The 21,062-nt window shown below is 36.8% G+C and overlaps 1 protein-coding gene across 11 annotated transcripts in view; it reads left to right on the plus strand.

Annotated features, from left to right (window-relative positions):
* PTBP3 (polypyrimidine tract binding protein 3) overlaps positions 1 to 21,062 on the plus strand; it is a 75,394-nt gene that overhangs the window by 38,738 nt on the left and 15,594 nt on the right. For all 11 annotated transcript variants that reach the window (XM_006088022.3, XM_006088019.3, XM_023753270.1 and 8 more), the window contains 3 exons: positions 5,337 to 5,501; positions 15,499 to 15,609; positions 17,626 to 17,800. In XM_006088022.3, coding sequence (XP_006088084.1) covers positions 5,337 to 5,501; positions 15,499 to 15,609; positions 17,626 to 17,800 — 451 coding nt within the window. The remainder of the gene's footprint in view (positions 1 to 5,336; positions 5,502 to 15,498; positions 15,610 to 17,625; positions 17,801 to 21,062) is intronic.

The following is a 21,062-nucleotide window of genomic DNA, read 5'->3' on the forward strand; positions in this document are numbered from 1 at the left end:
TCTTCATATTAAGAAGACATTTCTCATTTTTCCCCTGACTTTTCAGTGGTTGTCAGTAAAGAGTATGCCTCAATTTCATTTTTTTAACTTAAATGTGTGGTATTGTTTTTTTCAGGTGTTATTTTCTCAGATATTTGTTGTCAAAAGCATTTCTTGCATGCCTACTACTCTAAGACCTTTGTACTCAGTGCTCAATAATACAGCGTATATTGAAAACTCCAGAATGATTAGGACAATTTATACCATGGCTTTTTATATTTCTCCACTATGATATCCCATATGCCAAAGAGGAAAGAGTGAAGAGTAATACTAGCAACCACAAGCATATATGTAGAATTGCTTAATATAAAGGATAAATAGAATTTTTGGAGAGATAATGAAGTAAAGTCAGTGAAGTGAAGTTTATTTTTGTTTGTGCAGGCTTAATTTTGATAAGATTTAATCATCTTAATCTAAGAAGAAAAGGAACCATACTTAGAACCTCACTGTGATGATATCTTCCTAGACAAATTTCAAAATAAAAAATTCATTTCTTCAGTTGCACTAGGCACATTTCAAGTGCTCACTAACCATATGTGGCTAGTGCAGGGGTGGGCAAACTTTTTGACTCGAGGGCCACAATGGGTTCTTAAACTGGACCGGAGGGCCGGAACAAAAGCATGGATGGAGTGTTTGTGTGAACTAATATAAATTTAAAGTAAACATCATTACATAAAAGGGTACGGTCTTTTTTTTTTTTTTTTTAGTTTTATTCATTTCAAACGGGCTGAATCCGGCCCTCGGACCGTAGTTTGCCCACGGCTGGGCTAGTGGCTATCATATTGGACAGTGTAGATAGTGAACATTTTCATCATCACAGGAAATTCTGTTGGACAGCACTGTATTTTATCTTCCATGCCTCTACTTTTGTATGCGTGTGCGTGTGATACAATTGTAGTAACTGCTTTAATCCCTTGTCTGCTAATTCTAGCCCTGTGTCAATTCTGGGTCTCTTTGGATTGATTGACACCACCACCACCCTCTTTTATTTAATTATGGGCTCAAAATGGTGGAAGTCTGAATCAGTTTTCAAAGTTGAAAGAAGTAGAACCCTGTTTTCTTACATAAAATCTTACTGGGGAGCCCAGTGTAAGTAGATGGCATAAACCACCATGTTGAAATGGGATTGTAGTACTCAGTGTCCACATGTAATTGGCTTTCCAAGAGCGTAGTTTTAAAAACCAATGTCATAAAATATTCAAATAATTATTTATATATTATTCTCAAAGATGATGATGCTTTGGAAATTGAATGTTTGACAGTTGTTTTACCTGATACATAAAAATTTGTATGTGGCATAAAAATGCTACTAAAAGGTATAAATAAAAGGTTTATACAGTCATGTGCCACTTAAAACAGCAGGGATATGTTGTGAGAAATGCTCATTAGGTGATTGTATCGTGTGAATATTATAGGGTGCATTTACACAAACCTGGATGGTATAGCCTATTACACACATAGACTATATTGTATAGCCAGTTGTTCCTAAGTTATAAGCCTGTTTAGCATATTAATGTACTGAATACTATAAGTAATTGTAATACAGTTGTTAGTATTTGTGCATGTAAACATATCTAAAAATAGAAAAGGTACATTAAAAATACTATATAAAAGCTTAGTGGTTAGAGTGTTGGCCAGAGGACCAAAGGGTCACAGATTCGATTCCTGGTCAGGGGCACATATCTGGGTTGCAAGTTTGATCCCCGGCCCCAGTTGGAGCATGTGTGGAAGGCAACCAGTTGATGTGTCTTTCTCACATCAATGTCTCTCTTTCTCTCTCTCCCCTCCCACTCTCTGTAGGAATCAATGGGAAAAATATCCTCAGGTGAGGATTAACACACACATAAAAAAAATACTAAGTAAATAAATAAAATATACTGTATAAAAGGTAAAGAAAAAAATGCTACACCTGTTTAGGGTACTTATCATGAATGGAGCTTGCAGGCCTGAAAGTTGCTCTGGATGAGTGAGGGAGTGGTGAGTGGATGTGAAGTCCTAGGACATTATTGTATGCCACTGTAGGCTTTATAAACACTATACACTTAGGCTACACTAAATTCATAAAGCAACATAAAGTTAAATAAAGCACAAGAGAACATGATGCAGTAAACATGAGGTATGTGAGACTGTTGCCAGCATAATATGGCATACTGTTTTTATAGCAAACTTTTTTTTTAAATAAGTAGAAAGAGTACCCTCTAAAATATTAAAAATTGTAATACATAGATAAGCCAGTAACATAGTCGTTTATTATCATTGCCCAGTATTATGTACTGGCACTTAATTTCATGTGGTAGTTTTATACTAATGGCAGCACAGTATGTTTGTTTACACCAGCATCTCCACAGACACGAGAGTAACATGTTGTGCTACGACATTATGACATTCAAGATGTCACTAGGCAATAGAAATTTTTCATCTTCATTAAAATCTTATGTGACCACCATCATATGTGCAATATTTCCTTAATGTTGTTATGCAGAGCAAAATAGATGTCCAACTATTAAGCATACAGAAAGTAAAAGACGGCCAATTTTCACAAAGGTACTTATTTTAAATATAAATGTTATTTATCATAGCAAAATGTTGGTAAGCTACTCACCTCACAAAGTGATGGTATAGTAAGTAGTAAAGTAAATATTCAAATCGTGAAAACAAAACAGAAGTGCTAATATTATTTATTTTAATTCTTACGTGAGGATATGTTTTTTATTGCCTTTTTTTAGAGAGAGAGAGAGAGAAACATTTATGTGGAAGAAACATCGATCGGTTACCTCTCATATGTGCCCAACCAGGGATCGAATCCACAACCTGTTGGTATATAGGATATTGCTCCAACCAACTGAGCCACCTTGCCAGGGCAAGAAATGTTAATTTAAAACAACATACAAAGTACTGTGATCTTTAAAATTTCAAGTAATACTATGTGAAAATGAAAGTAACTGGGGGTTTTCATTTTGTTGCACAAACATTTTATCAACATTCTTAAGCAGTGATAAGTATGGAACAAAAGATTGATGAAAACTTGCATTTAATTTCAATAATCATTAACTGTGCCTTTTTTCTTTAAATTTTCCCTTCTTCGCCTACTTCATTTTTTTTAAATAATGATTTTAAAATTTGAGACAATAGCAAAATTAGAAAAGTGTTGAACTTTTGATTTCTTGAGGCATTTGGGAATAAATTGCTAATCTGGTCTGTCTTCATTTTCTAACACTTTTATCGTGTTTTGCCTACAAACGGGTATTCTACACAACCAGAATACAGTGGTTAAAATTAGTAAATTAGTCTCCTTTAATCTGAAACAGTTCCTCAGTTTTTCTTTGACTGTCATGACCTTGATACTTAAAAATTAATAGGCAATTTATCTTTTAGGATGTCCCTCAAATTGAGTTTTTCTGATGTTTCCTTGTGATTAGATTTAGTGGATAGCATATATCTTTATGTTCTTTTTTCCTCATTGCTTTGTATCAGGTGGGACATAATTTAAATTTGCTGCATTACTGATGATGTGCTCTTTGATCACTTGATTAGGCTGGTGTTTGCCTGACTTCTCCACTGTAAAGTTAGTATTTACAAAGCGGGGAGGGGGGGGGAGAGTATTTGAAGAAAGGTATTTTAAGGCAATGTAAATATATTCTTCCTTATCACCTGTCAGTCTATATCAGTATGGACTAAAGGTTTCCTGTTTTATGTGATGGGCTATTATTTGTTATAATCATTATTATTTCATTTTCAAATTGTCCTATATTTGGCAAGTGGGACGCCCTTAGAGTTGTCTTCTGTGTCCTTTTGGCATCTCTCTATAATTTGTGTGTATATATATATCTATAATAATAAAAGCGTAATATGCAAATCGACTGAACGACTGAACAGCAGAATGACTGTCCAGACGACCTTCCGGATGACCATGCTATGACACGCACTGGTGCCAGGCCAGCCAAAGCGGATGCAATGTGATTGGTTGGGGGGCCCCACCATTGTCCCACGATGGCCCCACAGAGGGAGGCTCAGGCCACCAGCTGGCAGGGTGATCGATCAGGGGGTTGGAAGGGCCTCTCTGATCATGCAGCCCCTGCCAGGTGGGCAGGGCCTTCCTCTGTGGGATGATCAATCACAGAGCCTCATGATCGATCGATCGCCCCCCCTCTCCCACAGAGGGAGAGGCCCAGGCTACCTGGCCGGCAGCACTGCAGCAGGTGGGGGGGCCTCCCTCTGCAGGGTGATCAATCGCGGGGCTCCTGAACTGCGAGAGGGTGCAGGCTGGGCTGAGGGACCCCCAGACCCCCTGAGTGCATGAATTTCGTGCACTGGGCCTCTATGTGTGTGTGTGTGTGTGTGTGTGTGTGTGTGTGTGTGTGTGTAATTTTTTTCTTTTTGATTAATAAATTTTTTTATTGATTTCAGAGAGGAAAGGTGAGAGAGATAGAAACATCAATGATGAGCAAAAATCATTGATTGGCTACCTCCTGCACACCCCAACTGGGGATTGAGCCTGCAACCCAGGCATGTGCCCTGACCAGGAATAAAAAAACAACACACCAAACAATAAAAACAAAAGGCCATGCATTCATTTTTTGCTTTCTGTACTCCACATTGGGAACTTGACTTGGTTTCTTTTAGTGGAGTATAATATTTAGAAACTTGTCTGCCTAAACCTGCTTGGGCTCTAACATCCCATGCCCGGTTATCTCTCCATTGTTAACATTCTTATGCCATTGAGGCCTTCATAAACCTCTTGTTCACCATACTCAGACTGTCTTTACCACATTGGCTACTCACTCCATGTGGACCCCTGCCTGGCTCTCCTTGGGCTCTGACATTCCTGGCCAGTTTACTCTCTTCTGGATGCCTTTCTTACCCTTTTCATGCTCTTCAGGTTCTGATACCCCCAGTGAGCCACCCCCACATAGAGGGGGCTTGTTTGGGCTCAGGTTCCACTTGCTAGGCAACCCTACCACATGGATGCTCTCCTAATATTGCTCAGGTTCTGATGCTACATGCCAGGATGCCTTCCTATAGGGATGCCCTCCTTACCTCACTGAACCACAGCTCCTTTCCTCCATATTTACATTTATTATTTGCCACCCAAAGGCTTTAGAATTTAATTGTTCAGGAAGAGTTAAGGCTACTTGAATGGTTTTTAAGTGGTCTTGAATATTATTTTCACATTGTCTTTTTTTCCTATTTAAATATTTTGAATAAAAGTCAAATATATTACTTGACATTAACTAATTTTTTAGGATTCATGTATTGCTTCTATGTAATTAAAGTACTCATTTTGGATTGTTTTGTAGCGAGCCCAAGCTGCACTGCAGGCTGTCAGTGCTGTCCAGTCAGGAAGTCTGGCCCTTCCTGGAGCTCCCACCAATGAAGGCACAATGCTACCTGGGCAGAGCCCTGTGCTCCGGATAATTATTGAAAACCTCTTTTACCCTGTTACTCTGGAAGTTCTTCATCAGGTAAGGAGGGACCTTCTTAAGAAAGCAGAGTCAAATGTGCCTCTGTAATTTTAGATGTTTTATATCTTTAGTTTTTTGGGTTGTTAATTTTGTTTGATGTATTTGGTTAAACTTCTTTTCTCTTTTTTTCTAATTTATATATATTTTTTATTTCAGAGAGGAAGGGAGAGGGAGAGAGAGATAGAAACATCAATGATGAGAGAGATCATCGATCGGCTGCCTCCTGCACACTCCCTACTGGGGATTGAGCCCACAACCCAGGCATGTGCCCTTGACCAGAATGGAACTTGGGACCCTACAGTCCACAGGCTGATGCCCTATCCACCGAACCAAACCCGCCAGGGCTAAATAATTATTTTTTAAACAATAATAATAAAATAAATAGATAAATAAAATCATGTGCCCTTGAATTGATCTCAGTATTAGACACTTTATCTGAATGAAAAGACTAAATTTGGGTAAAAGATTAAATGTGTAAAATCTTGTTACAGATCAGAATTAACAGATAACATTTGCAATTGATTTTGATGATAGGGAATAACTTTGTTCCCTAATTAAGAGAAATGTTCTCCACCTTTCCCAAAAAGAATTCCATTCTTCTCGTTAGTAGACCTGTTTTACAAAAACTTGTACTGAATATTATTATGTTTTAAATCTCACCAGTGAAAATTTGGAAATCACTTTTCTCTCTTTTTATATAAGTATCCATATAGCCCTAGCTGGTTCTGCTCAATGGATAGAGCGCCAGCCTGCAGACTGAAAGGTCCCAGGCTCGATTCCAGTCAAGGGCACATGCCCGGGTCTCGGGCTCAATCCCCAGTGGGGGGCACGCAGGAGGCAGCCGATCAATGACTCTCTATCATCACCGATGTTTCTTTTTTTTTTTTAATCTTTATTGTTCAGATTATTACATTTGTTCCTCTTTTTTCCCCCCATAACTCCCCTCCTTCCAGCTCCCACCCCACCCTCCACCCTCACTCCCCATCCACTGTGTTCATCCATAGGTGCATGATTTTTGTCCAGTCACTTCCCGCATCTCCCACACCCCTTTTCCCCCCAAGAATAGTCAGTCCATTCCCTTTCTATGTCCCTGATTCTATTATAATCACCAGTTCATTCTGTACATCAGGTTATTTATTCACTTGATTCTTAGATTCATTTGTTGATAGATGCATATTTGTTGTTCATAATTTGTATCTTTACCTTTTTCTTCTTCTTCCTCTTCTTAAAGGATACCTTTCAGCATTTCATATAATACTGGTTTGGCGGTGGTGAACTCCTTTAGCTTTTCCTTATCTGTGAAGCTCTTTATCTGACCTTCAATTCTGAATGATAGCTTTGCTGGATAAAGTAATCTTGGTTGTAGGTTCTTGGTATTCAGCACTTTGAATATTTCTTGCCATTCCCTTCTGGCCTGCAAAGTTTCTGTTGAGAAATCAGCTGACAGTCGTATGGGTATTCCCTTGTAGGTAATTGAGCCTCTTTCTCTTGCTGCTTTTAAGATTTTCTCTTTGTCTTTTGCTCTTGGCATTTTAATGATGATGTGTCTTGGTGTGGTCCTCTTTGGATTCCTTTTGTTTGGGGTTCTCTGCGCTTCTTGAACCTGTAAGTCCATTTCTTTCTCCAGGTGGGGGAAGTTTTCTGCCATTATTTCTTGAAATAGGTTTTCAATATCTTGCTGTCTCTCATCTTCTGGCACTCCAATAATTCTGATATTAGTCCGCTTAAAGCTGTCCCAGAGGCTCCTTACACTATCTTCACACTTTCGGATTCTTTTTTCATTTTGCTTTTCCAATTGGGTGTTTTTTGTCGAATCTTTGGTTTGATTCTTGAGCTCCTCTGGTCTGCTATTGGGTATAATATTCTTTATTTCAGTCCGTGTATGCTTACTTTCTAATTTCTTTATCGTAGCATCGAGGGTCTCATTAGTTTTCGTGAGGCTCTGCACAAATTTATGGCAAGCCCTCAAAATTGCGATTCTTAGCTCCATATCCTCCATTTCTGTCATGTTTTTTTGTCTCCGCATCTTTTATGCTTTCTTGGTGCACCCCCTTGTGGTCTCTGTGCGCAGTCTTGTTCTAGCCAAGCCTTAATTGTTGTAGTTAACACTAGAGGGATTTGACCACCAGGCCGACTGGCTGTAGGAATCAGCTGAGCGGAAAACGTCTGTCTTCTGGGGAGGCGCTAATCCAGCCTTTGCCTGAGGCGATTGGCAAATGGCTGTGCGCAGGGCTTGGGCGGGGCGGGCTCAACAGGGCGGGCGGAGGGAGCAGCTATGGCTGCTCTCAGTCCCGTTCCCAGAGGCTCTGCTTCTCAGAACCCCGGCAGCCGCTGCAAACCTCGGAGAGAAAGCTGCCCTCAGGTTCCAACTGATGCCGGATAATCCCGCTTCTCCCGTTTGAGTCTGAGTCCCTAGAGACTCGCCCGGATCTGGAGCCCAGAGTCTGAGACTCACTCCCGACCGAAAACGACAACCGCGCCCTCAGCCACCAGCCCGCTTTCGCGCGCACCTCAGTACCTTTGTATTTTCCACACTGCGCCTCCTCTGAGCCTCGGTTTGCTGTTCTCTTTCCTTCTAGTTATAGAGTCTCTCTTCAGCCAGCCTTCCTGTGGTTCTGGGTGATGTCCGTTCTGTCTTTTAGTTGTATTTTTGAAATGGTTGTATGCGGCAGCGGTCTCCGGTGTTTACCTACGCCGCCATCTTGGTCTCCCCCTCTATTTGTTTAAATTTTTAAAAAATTTACCGCGTTTCATGCAAGAAGTAGTATCAATTAGAGATAATTTTGATATTCCCTGTTTTCTAACTTAAATACTTGATTTTAAAAGATGTGTAAGACATTCTTTTTTTTAATTCCTAGACATGAAAATGAATAAAGTATAGAATCTATAAAAAGCACTGGTGATAGTTATTCCTGACAAAGTAAGATCAGTATAGAAAATAACTAATTTATTCCTGTTGACTCTTTACATTTGAGTATTTTTATTTTAAAAACTCTGAAAGGAAGGTATACAACAATTCTTTACATGTAACATGGAAATATGTTAGTGCTGACTGATGCCCAATGTAGCTTTCATTGACTACCCGTAATATGCCTAACCTGTCTTGATAAAAGACATTCTACCATATTTTGGCCTACTATGTGTATATAGAATTTAAGGATTAGGAGGTCACCTCGTTGTGTAATTTTATAGTGAATAAAACTGAAATTCAGATAATTGATGCATTGTAGAGAGTAATTGAAGAGCCAATTAGAACTCAAGCCTCCTAATGTGAAGTCCCATGCTTGTTATATTTTTAATACTCCATATGTACATACCTTCAAAGTTTAACATGTAGTTATTTGGTAATCTGTATACATAAATATTTGGCATCTAGCCCAACAACTTCAGTTAATTTTGTCCCTTTTAGCTGCATAATGATTTCATTTCATTATACTTGTCAATCCATGTATTAAAATACTAAAACATGTTATTTGCTTATTTTCATATCTGTATCTCAATATATATTACCAGTATAAAACCAGGTCAGTCCAGGATTATTTAACTGCTTTTCTGATCTTTGTATTTGTACTAAAAGTGAAGAGTGATTGAAGTATGTATGTGCATGTGTATTTACGAATTGAAATGCTCTTAACTCTATTCTCACATTTTACAAATAAGGAGACAGACCTTCTTTAGAAGTTACACTAGGTTTCCACAGTCACCGTGCTAACTGGTGATAGAGCTTGGATACTTTCCTAATGCAGCTCCTGTGCCATGCATATAAATATCAAAACATACCATTTATTAGGCCCACTGTGATCCCTATGATAGTTTTCTGAGTACCATTTTCTTAAATATGCATTTGTAAAGCATGTCCTAGGGAAGGCTTTAACAGAGGTATCCATAGCCACTTTTGTTCCTGAAAGGGTTCAGGAATTGCTCAGGTGATTGCTTTCTTTTTTCTGGTGGATTTTCTTCTTTTCTGTTTATCCACAAAATGGCACTGAGCACGCAGTGATCCATCAGCAGTGTTTGTTTGTTTTTGGTACTGTAACCCTGTAGCTACTGCTAACATACGCTGTGTTACAAAGGACATTCTTGGTCCTGTGGCTCAACATTGCCATCTGTCACGGTGAGTTTAGCCAGGGTCATGTGGTTTGGTCCTGTCGTTCCATTTATTATCTTCATGACAGCAGTAACAAACCTTGTTTCTCTCCCAAAAGATCATGGGATCTTTCCGGTGAAGAGTAGTAATTCTGAGGATCCTCAATAGTAACTTTAGGGGTAGGACTCTCGGCCTTCAGTTATAGCACTGTCATGTTTCATGCTCCTTCCCATTGTTGTTGAAATCAAACCAAATTCTTTACCAAGGCCCTAGGGCCCCCACATGCAGACCTCTCCCCATCTCTTTAACCCCATTTCCTATACTTCTCTGCTTATTTAGCACCCTGACTTTTTTGGTTCATTGATCTTCTCCCCTTCCCTCCAGCTTATTCCTGTCTTAGTCCATTTTTATTTTCTATTATTTAAGCTTAGAACACTCTTCACTGAGATAGTCACTTAACTGGATTTTACATAATTAGGTTTTCACTTTATTCACCTCCTCAGAGAGTCTTTCTCTAATTACATTAACTAAGCCCTCTCCCTCCAGTATCCTGTCTCATTAACCAACTAAAGTGTAGTGTAGCCTAAGCATTAAGGATACAGGGTTTGGAGCTGGTTTGAATCCTGGCTCTACCACTTACTACCTCTGTAATCCTGGGCAAGTAACTTAGCTCATCTATGCCTTTTACTTACTTACTAGTACATAATGGAGATGAATTAAGATGGTCTCTAATACCTTCATTGTGAGGTTTATATGAGTTAATGCACTTAAAGCACTTAGAACAGTGCCTGCTGCATATTAAGTGCTCAAGAAATTTTATCTGTAATTATCAGATGCTAGTAAATTTCACTGTAAGGAAATGAGATGTAATTTCATAAGTAAGCGCATAAAATGCAATGAATATTGAGATGGGATCATACATGGAAATGTGGAGTTGCTTGCACCTGTTACAATTAGAGGATTGTTTTATATTCTTTGCTGAAGAGTTGGCATTAGCTAAACTGCTCTTTAACACCTGTAGAAGCTTGTGGTTGTTCCTTTAGCTCATGGTAAAGGGATTGAGATGGGAATGGTGCTATTTCAGATGATGGACATTAAGAGAGATGTTTTTAATATGTCATTTGAGCAGAGGCTTGAAGGATGTTAGGGTGTAAGTTGTGTGTACGTGGTAGAATGATGGTCAAGTCAGAAAAAGCAGCAAGTGCAAAGTCCTGAACATGAAGGTGTGCTTAATGTGTTCAAATATCAGAAATAAGGCTCTGTCGGTGGAATATAATAAGTAGGAACGTAGTAAATAAGAGGGTCAGAGAAGCAGTTAGGAGCCATATTATGTAAATAAAGATTTTATTATCTTACATGGAAGTAAGATGGGAAACCATTGGAGGATTTTGGGAAGAGGGGCATGTTTACGTTTTAACAGAGTCACTCTCATTGCTGTTATAAGACTACAGACAATAGTACAGTGAAGGCCTGGGGATGGGGTGGGAGCTGGGTGGAAGGGGTCAGTGAAAAAAAGGGACATCTGTAATACTTTCAACAGTAAAGATAATTTTTTTTAAAAAAAAATAAGCTGTAGGCGTAAGTGAAGGCTCTTGTCATAATCATGTAAGAGAGGGTGGAGACTGGGGTAAGGACGTGGGCACTGGAAGTAGTGGTTACGGATATATTTGGGAGGATTTGCTGATGGGTTGAGTAGGTGTAGGTTATGAAGAGAAAGAGAGTAATCAATAATGTTTTCCAGATTTTACCTGTGAAATGGTAAAGTAGAGCTATCTTATACTAAAATAGTAAAGACTGAGGGGAATAAAGATTTGGGGCAGAGGTAGAAGGTAGGGCAGGAATCAAGAGTGTGTTTTGGACATGTTTGATAGATCTATTACACATCCTAAGCAGGAGATGTTGAATAGACAATTGGCAAATAAACCTACACTGGCATAAGAATTCTGGGCTGGAGGTTTGGTAATCATCAGCTTATGGGTGGTAATTTAAGGCCTTTGGATTGTATGGCATCACCTAGGATAAAGGACTGATCTTTTTGAATTGCAGATAAAGAGAAATAACTTGCAAAATCTATTATGGTATTAAATAAAAAATTAAAACTAGTAATATAAAATTCTGGTTATTAAGTCTTACTATTTTGTTGGCTACAAAAACTATTACAAACAAATTGTGTTCAGTGTGCCTGATATTTTTTAAAGTTCTAAGATGAATATACTTTTTACAACTGAATACTAGTGAACATTTTTAGTTTCTGGCAAGTTCTACCTATATAAATATCACCTTGAAAATTAATTTTACCAGAATTTGAGCTTCAGTATTTCTTTAGTCCCATTTTAAAGTCCAAAAGAATACAACGTACAGGAGATATCAAGAGTTGAGTCTATGCGTTTATATTTATGACATCAAAATAAACATATTAGGGAAATAAAGTCAGAGACCTTATAGTCAATATATTAGGGAAATAAAGCCAGAGACCTTATAATCAATAAAAATAAATCTGAATATATTGAACTTTCCTGAATGTTAATCTTTTGAAACCAAATTGTTTAAAATTTAGTATTTTGATAATTATGAAATAATGTTAAAAATCACACTTTAGACGTTCCTAGATTTTAGATATTGGTGCTCTTAATTTTCTTTATTCAAACGTATCAGATTGATTGAGTTTTGCAGCTATTCTCTCAGTACGCAAATACAATCCAGGGGACTCTAGAGGGCTATCTATGTTTAGCCAGTTAAGTCAATTTATATCCACTTAGCATTTTCAGATAAAAATCACATACCTGTCAGTGAGGATATCTGTAGGTTGTTTTCCAGATTAAATGAGAGAATGAATCTAATTAGCATATTATACTTTTATTATTATAGATTTAAAATTCTATTGCTACTCATTTATTTGGTGATAAAAACACATAGTTGACACACTTATACAGATTGATGGTGCATGGTGTGTGTGTGCACACAACTTCACAATATTACCAAGGATGAAAATTAAGAAAATATAAGTAAGACCTTTTACCAAGAATGCTTATACCTATATCTTAAAGAAAGATACAAAATAAAATTCAAACTGAGAAGGTAAATTTGGTGTTCTTTTATGAATTTCAAGAGTATTATCTAGGTGGGGTGGATGGAGGTCAGTGAGGTTTGAAAAGGGGGAACATCTGTAATACTTTCAACAATAGAGATAAATTAAAAAAATAAAGTAATGACATTTGGGGGGGGGCTTAGGGGGCGCAGAATATATATCTAGGACACAGGTTGTACTGAGAAGATACCTGTGACAGGACCAAAATTTTCATTAAAAGAAAAAAGCAAAATAATTTCCTTAAGTTTTAAAAAACACAATTAAATGAGGAATTAAGGTACCAAAGTTCTAAACCCTGAAATAAGACCATAATGAAATTAACTACAGTTTTTTAAAAGTTTCTAATTTCAATAAAGAGCTCTCAGACTATCTAATTTTAAGGAATGGCATTTTCTGGTGAGCCCCTTCCAAGACATTGGTTTCACAAATCTTGAATGATGTTATTTCCTAGAAGTGTTTGACTCTAAGCTAATTATATGTTAAGAATGTCTTGTCAAAAATGACCATTTAGACTTTAGAATATTTTGGGCATGGTAAAATACACATAAATAAATTTTACCATTTTAGCCATTTTAAGACATTTTTCATCTTTCCATGCTACAACTCCTGTACCCATCCTATCTAATAAAGAGTGAATATGCTAATTGACCCTCACACCATCGCAAAGATGGCAGCACCCACAGCCAATAAGGAGGGAATATGCTAATTGAGTGTCCCGACCTCAAAGATGGTGGTGCCCACAGCCAATAAGAAGTGAATATGCTAATTGACTGTCACACCCTCAAAGATGGCAGCACCCACAGCCACAAGATGGTGGCGCCCAGTCCCCTCAGCCCCCCAGCCTCCCAGGGCCAGCCGAGACTTAGGTAACCAGGGCCAGCTGAGGCTTGCGCTGCCTGCAGTGGTAGCAGCAGAGGTATGATGGGGGCATCGCCTTACCCTGATTGCCGGGTCACCTCCTGCCCCTGGGAGCTTTCAAACTATGAGAGGGGGCAGGCCAGGCTGAGGGACCCCCCCCCCCCTTCCAGTGCATGAATTTTTATGCACCGGGCCTCTAGTCCTATATAATAAAAGGCTAATATGCAAATAGACCGAATGGCGGAATGACTGGTCACTATGATGCACACTGACCACCAGGGGGCAGATGCTCAACAAAGGAGCTGCCCCTTGGTCAGTGCACTCTCACAGGGGGAGCGCCACTCAGCCAGAAGCCAGGCTTATGGTTGGCAAGCACAGTGGCAGTTGTGGGAGCCTCTCCTGCTTTCGTGGCAGCACTAAGGATATCCGACTGCTGGCTTAGGCCCGCTCTTTGAGTCCCTGCCTTTAATCTTTTTGGGTAACTTCCCAGAAGTGGAATTGTTGGTTCATATGGTAATTCTGTTTTTAAGTTTTTGGGGTTTTTTGAAGAACCATCATGAATATTTTCCATAGTGCACAGGGTTCTATTTTCTCCACATCATCTCCAACACTCAGTATTTTCCATTTCTTTGTTTGTTTTGCTAGTAGCTATTCTGTTGGGTTTGAAGTGGTATCTCATAGTTTTTATTTGCATTGCTTTAATGATTAGTGATGCTAAGAATCTTTTCGTGTTTTTATTGGCTATACAGTCATCTTTTTTGTAGAAATGCCCATTCACGTTTTTTGTTCATTTTAAATTGGGTTTTTTGTTGTTGAATTGTAATTCTTTATTTATATTCTGGATATTAATCTCTTATCAGATATATGATTTATAAATATTGTCTTTCATTTTGTGGGTTGCCTTTTCACTCTGTTCATAGTATTTTTAATGTACAAAAGTTTTTAATTGTGATGTAGTCGAATTTATCTATTTTTTCTTTTGTTGCCTCTGCTTTAGGATATTCTTTCTGATAATAAGAAAGCAGAGCCATTTGCCCTATTAACAATACTCAGACATAATCTTTGATAATAGGAAATTTTTACCAGCTTAGGGAATACTTATCTTTTTATTCTTAGAAGCAGAGGACAAGTTTCTGGGTCATTAAGATCCAAATTTAAAATGGGATGTCAGAGGAAAACAAAATGCATTGTAGTAACCCTGGCCATGAACCTTTGTTTTGGTGAAGTAGAACAGTAAGAGCATTGATAACCAGATATCTGTCAGGAAACCTTCCCGAACCCTTGTTTATTCCTCTTCTCCAATACCACTTACGAGGGGCCTTCCTTGACCACTCTTGGATGTCTCCAACTTCAATTCTGGTTTTCTCTCATCCCTTTTTCTTTTTTAAATTCATAACCTTTTTTACAACTGGACATTGTTATTTATTTGCTTAGTTACCATGTCTTTTCTCATAAGGGCAGAGACTCTTGTCTCTGTTTTGTTCACTGCTGACTTTCCAGTGCTTAGAACAGTACTCTGTGAGTCTCTGAATTAATAGAGCAGTCTCTATTGAACATCTTGTAGTTTGTCTGTCTCTAAAATCTCAAAAAGTTAGAGGCGATTCTCAGAGTGAAATAGTTGATCAATGTGACTCTTCCACTTCCATTCATATACTTTTCACCCCATTATCTTATAATATTAATTATTTTCTATTGTAGACTCCCATTTTAGTATTGTGCCACTTATGACATACTATAAAGTAGGTTAAATATTTGAGTGCCTAGGGTTAGGCACTGTTTTAAGCCATGCATGGGTGTTGAAACTTTTACATCTTAGGTTTGATTTAAATTATTTTGGTACCAACAATTTTAACAGAGGAAATTATTTTCATTTAAAGATGGGATTCATGAGTCAAGCTGTATTTATAAAGATATGTGAGTTTAAGTTTTTCCTTAGATTTAACCTAATGTGAACTTTTTTTCAGATATTTTCTAAATTTGGCACAGTCTTGAAAATTATCACCTTTACAAAGAATAATCAGTTTCAAGCCTTGCTTCAGTATGCTGACCCATTGAATGCACAGTATGCCAAAATGGTAATTATTAACTTTTTTCATTTTTCAGTTGTTAATCAGTCACTTCAGTGATACCAAAGGAAGCCTTCATGTCTTCTCCCTTGCTCCCATTTACCATGTGTTTTTTAATTGTAGTAAGATAAACATAATATAAAAATTATCATTTTCAAATATACTGTTTCATATGCTCTTTTTTATAACAAGCTAAAAATTACTTTGTTCATATGAAATGGTTTCAAAGCACCTATTATAGCTCAAGATCTCTGGGACTCATTTCTGTTTGTCATATTTGAAGTCTAACATTGAGCACAGTGCTCCTGATATAATCTAACTAATAAAGTAAAATTATCCTTGCCTTTATGCTTTCATTTACTTCTATTAAATTATCCAAAGATTGATTTCACTATTTTTACAACTGTATTTCTTGTTGAATGTTATGAGCTCTGAATTGGTGAATACATTAAATCTTAGGAAACCTGCTGTGTCAACTCATAGTCTTTTTTTTTTTTTTTTTTAGTTCATGAGTGCTTGATTGTTGACAAGATATAAAATTTCACAGTTTGGTTATATTTGACCCATCTCCTATTGAGATCTTACATCTCTAACCAGAATTCTATCTTACATCAGTGTCTGAATTGTTTCTGAATTCTTTTCAAAGATAGGGATAAAGTTAGTTGTACTTTTTTGAACCACACAGTGTCTACCTCTTGATTAGGAATATAGCCTTTATATTTGTACCCTCTACCTCCACATACATGTAATTTTGTGCCTTTATAGTGGCATACTCATCAATAAACTATTATGAGTCAGGGTTTTTTGTATATTTTTGTCTCGGTTTCTGATATTTATTTTGGTAAATTTCGGCATTTGTACATAAGTCAGAAGTGACTACAAATATTCCTTTGGTAAATTTTTATTATTATGAAGGGGGAGGGATTACTGATTTTTAGTCTTGTTCCAGAACTGACTTCAAATTTCCCTCAGTTTATTATTTATTTATTTTTATTTATTTACTTATTTTGTTAATCCTCACCCAGGGATATTTTTTCCCATTGATTTTTATTTTATTTATTTTTAATATATATTTTTATTGATTTCAGAGTGGAAGGGAGAGGGAGAGAGAGATAGAAACATCAGTGATGAGAGAGAATCATTGATTGGCTGCCTCCTGCACGCCCCCTACTGGGGATCGAGCCCACAACCCAGGCATGTGCCCTTGACCCGAATCAAACCTGGGACCCTTCAGTCCGCAGACCAGCTGTCTATCCACTGAGCAAAACCGGCTAGGGCCTATTGATTTTTAGAGGAGTGGAAGGAAGGGGGAGAGACAAAGAGAAGTGTCGCTGTGAGAGAGAGACATCCATTGGTTGCCTCATGCTCGCTGCTTGCCTGGGGCGGGGGTGTCTAGCCCGCAATTGAGGTACATACCCTTAACCTGGAATGGAACCCGAGACCCTTCAGTCCTTGGGTGGATGCTCTAACCTCTGAGCCAAATCGACTAGGGCCCTCAGCTTGTTACTCAAAGTGCTAAAAAATAAATTTATAAGAGAAGAAAATATGATAGATATTTCATGTATCGCTTTTCTAATAAGTACCATTTAGAAAGGCTTTATTTTATCTTAACCTGTATAAACTATACTAAACTATACTCATTCTTTAAAAAGAATTAAAATGAAGTGTAAAAATATCTGTAAACATTTTCTGTGGACAAAATAATCATAATATCAGCTAATACAATGTACAGTAATGCATAATAGTTTTCCAAGCCTTTACATTCCCTCTCTAATTTGATCTTTACCAGAGACAAGATAGGGATTATTATCCTTATTTTACATATGGAAAAACTACAGTTAGACATTTTCTTTTTCTCTCTTAGGTGCACATAGTGACAGAGGTAAAAGTAAATAAAGGTCTTTGGCTTTTAATCCAGTGCTCTCTGCTTTATACCTGATAGCCATTCTTTGTCAAAGTAGAGACTACTTGATTTATCAGTGTTGTTGTCTTGCAAAACATCAGTCCCTTTCTTACATGCTTTAGGCACTGGATGGCCAGAATATCTATAATGCATGCTGCACTCTGCGTATTGACTTCTCCAAGCTTACCAGCCTTAATGTGAAATATAATAATGACAAAAGCAGAGACTTCACTCGCTTAGACCTTCCTACTGGTGATGGCCATCCATCCCTTGAATCCCCTATGGCTGCTGCTTTTGGTGAGTAGTTCTGTTTTGGGTCACAAAGCAAGTTTTCCGAAGTTACACATTTCATTTATTAATCCATGTTATGTCAATTAGCCTTTTTCTTCTTATATTCTCCCAGGTTTTCTAAAAGATAGCAAGGATCATAGAACAAAATTTGTCGATTAATTAAATTTTAATATTTGTAGATTCTATTAGTTGGCAAAACAAGTAAATATCTAACATTGAGAATTACAGATTTATTTTCTAACGTAAATATTATTCATTCTTTATCAACCATTCAACAGTGTACTTCAAATTAATAGTCTTTTACATATTAACATTAGTTTAAATATGTTGGTTTATAGCCAACAGAATATTGGCTTAAGTGCTCCTGAGAGAAATCCTTTTTTAAGTAGTGATATATTAAAACAAGGATCTAAATTAGTGGTATGTTCTTCCTTTATTCAAACAAAAGTATTTATTTTATTTTGTTTTGTTTTTTAAACATCAGAACTTCCATCTTTACCTTAAGTTTGTGGGAAGTTGCATTTTTACATTAATAAAAATAGTTTTCTGAATTGTCTCTGTAAATGTTGCTCTGAAGGGCTTCCTTCTTTTATTTAAAACTAGTTCTCAATACATTTATACGTACTTTTTAAATAAAACTTTATGTTAAGGAAAAAGCAGTGGATGGCCCGGTTGGATATATCACTAGGTTAATGTGTGCTACTATTTGGATTTGCAACTTTTCTAAGTGTGGTTTATATTTAGATAAAGTAATAATTGTATTACCCTTTGTGATTTCCCCAAATGACACCATAAAATATTGTTTCTTGAGACCTTAAGTGATATTTATTCTATCTTCATTTCACAGATAAGAACAAAAACAAGCCTTATTAGCCAAATGGTTGTCTAAAATTCTCGAGAAAATACTTTGTAACTTTTCTTTTTCTTTTCTTTTCTTTTTTAAATATATTTTATTGATTTTTTACAGAGAGGAAGGGAGAGAGGGAGAGAGAGTTAGAAACATCGATAAGAGAGAAACATCGATCAGCTGCCTCCTGCACACCTCCTACTGGGGATGTGCCCGCAACCAAGGTACATGCCCTTGACTGGAATCGAACCTGGGACCTTTCAGTCTGCAGGCTGACGCTCTATCCACTGAGCCAAACCGGTTAGGGCTGTAACTTTAATTTTCAAGTATAAAAGCCCTTTGTTCTTTATAACTGAAAAAAAAAGTCGAATGAACTGTTAAGTTCATGTTCCTAAAGTTGTTGAAGTTTCTGTTTTGGTCTGACCAATTTTTGTGTTTTATTTGTTACCAGCCTTTACTTACATGTCTGATTCTGCAGAGCCAAAGGTCTTTGTAATTATTGTTTCAATAACACATGATAGAAATTGAGGCTATCATTCAAGTTTGCCAAAACTGGCTGTCAAGTGCAGAACTACACTTACTCCAATAACAGAATATATACTGTTGGTGTAATTAATGTTCTGCATTGTGAAAAGAGGACATTTAAAAAATACAATTAAGAATTTTGGTTTCTGAATATAGTGTCAGAATGTTAACATCCTTTTTCATTGTGTTAATAAATTCATAGTCGTTGCAAAGTGATGCCTACATCCTAAGATAAGTGATTCATCCGAGAACAATGCTTTTTTATGTATTGTGTGGAAGTTTACTATTCCCTTTTTTCTCTCGGCTTCCGAAACACCACACTCTTGACCTTTTTCCTACCTCAGTGTGTTCTTTCTCTTTTTAAAAGGTTGACATTTAAAATTTCTAGGGTTACGTTTTAAGCACTTTGTCCCAGTTTTTAGTGATACTTACAGGGTCGTACAAAGGTGGGTTTGCAGTTGTTCATATGGAAAATAATACAATAATTAATAAATAGTGATACAAGAATAAACTGTTTTGTGTACTTACAACTGTAAACCAACTTTTGCCCCACCCTGTATTTTATCAATAGAAAAGCTTATGAGACATGTAAATATATTTTAATACTTATGTAATTGTTACCTAGGTTAAAAAATCAAATATTTATACATACCGAAGAAGCACTCTTTGTACCCTTCTCATTAATTGTGCTCCCACTCTAAAGATAATCAGTCTCAAATTTTATGATAATCATTCTCTTGCTTCTTAGCTTTTTGTTTTTACTTTGTTGTTGTTTTTACTATTTATTATGCAGCCCTAAGTGCTAATTTAAAAAATGTCTTTTCCTATATTTAGAACCTTACATAAATGGAATTATGCTATTTGTTTTTTGTGTGTGTGACTTGTGAGTCATTCATATTTATATAGGTGACTGTTGCTTATTCATTCTCAATACTGTCAAGTGTATAGATTCCCATTGTGTGAATATACCACAGTTGTGTTTATCCATTCTATTGTGGATAGACATTTGGGTTATTTTAGTTTGAGGCCATTATGACCAATGCTGCTCTTGATTAAGGAGGTTGAACATATTTTTATTTGTTTATTGGTCATTCTCCCTTATGAATTTGTCTATCTCTTTTGCCTAATTTTATGTTTGGTTTATTGCTTTTTCTTGTTTATTTGTAGGATTTTTTTTTTTATCTCTCAAACACTTTTTTGGTTATATGTGTTAGTTATATGCATTTCTTTTATTTTTGGCTTTATAGTATTTTTATGTAGTCAGATTTATTTGCCAGTTTCTTTATGTTTGTGTTTTTTGTGTCTTGCATAAGAAATCTTTTGTTGCCCTGACATCATAAAGCTATATACTTCTATTTTAAAATTTATAGTATTTTAGTAACTTTGTTTTGAAATAATTTACGTTGCAAGAATAGTACAAAGAATTGCCTTATATCATTCATTCATATTCCTCAGTTATTAATATCATGCCACATGTGCTTTATCGTCTCTCTGAGTGTGAGTGTGTGTGTAAGTAGGTAGGTAGGTTTTTTACCCCCCCCCCCCCCGAGTCACTGGAGAGTAAGTTGCAGGCATAATGCCCCTTTACTTCTAAATACTCATTGTGTATTTTCTAAGAACAAGGTCATTCTTACCTAAATAGAGTTAAGTTATCAAAACCAGGAAATTAACATTCATACACTACTATTATCTAATCCATAAACCTTTTAAATTTTTGACAGTTGTGAAAATAATGTTCTTTTATAAGAGAATTTTTTCTGGTAAAGATCCAAACCAGTATCAAGCCTAATTTATTTGTCATACCTTTTTAGAGTCCTTTAATTTGGAACACTTCTTTGTCTTCCATGACCTTTTCCTTTTTTAAGAGTTCAAGTCGGGTATTGTGTAGAATGTCTC

Source organism: Myotis lucifugus, unplaced genomic scaffold (assembly GCF_000147115.1).
Source record: "Myotis lucifugus unplaced genomic scaffold, Myoluc2.0 scaffold_43, whole genome shotgun sequence".
Lineage (NCBI taxonomy): Eukaryota > Metazoa > Chordata > Mammalia > Chiroptera > Vespertilionidae > Myotis > Myotis lucifugus.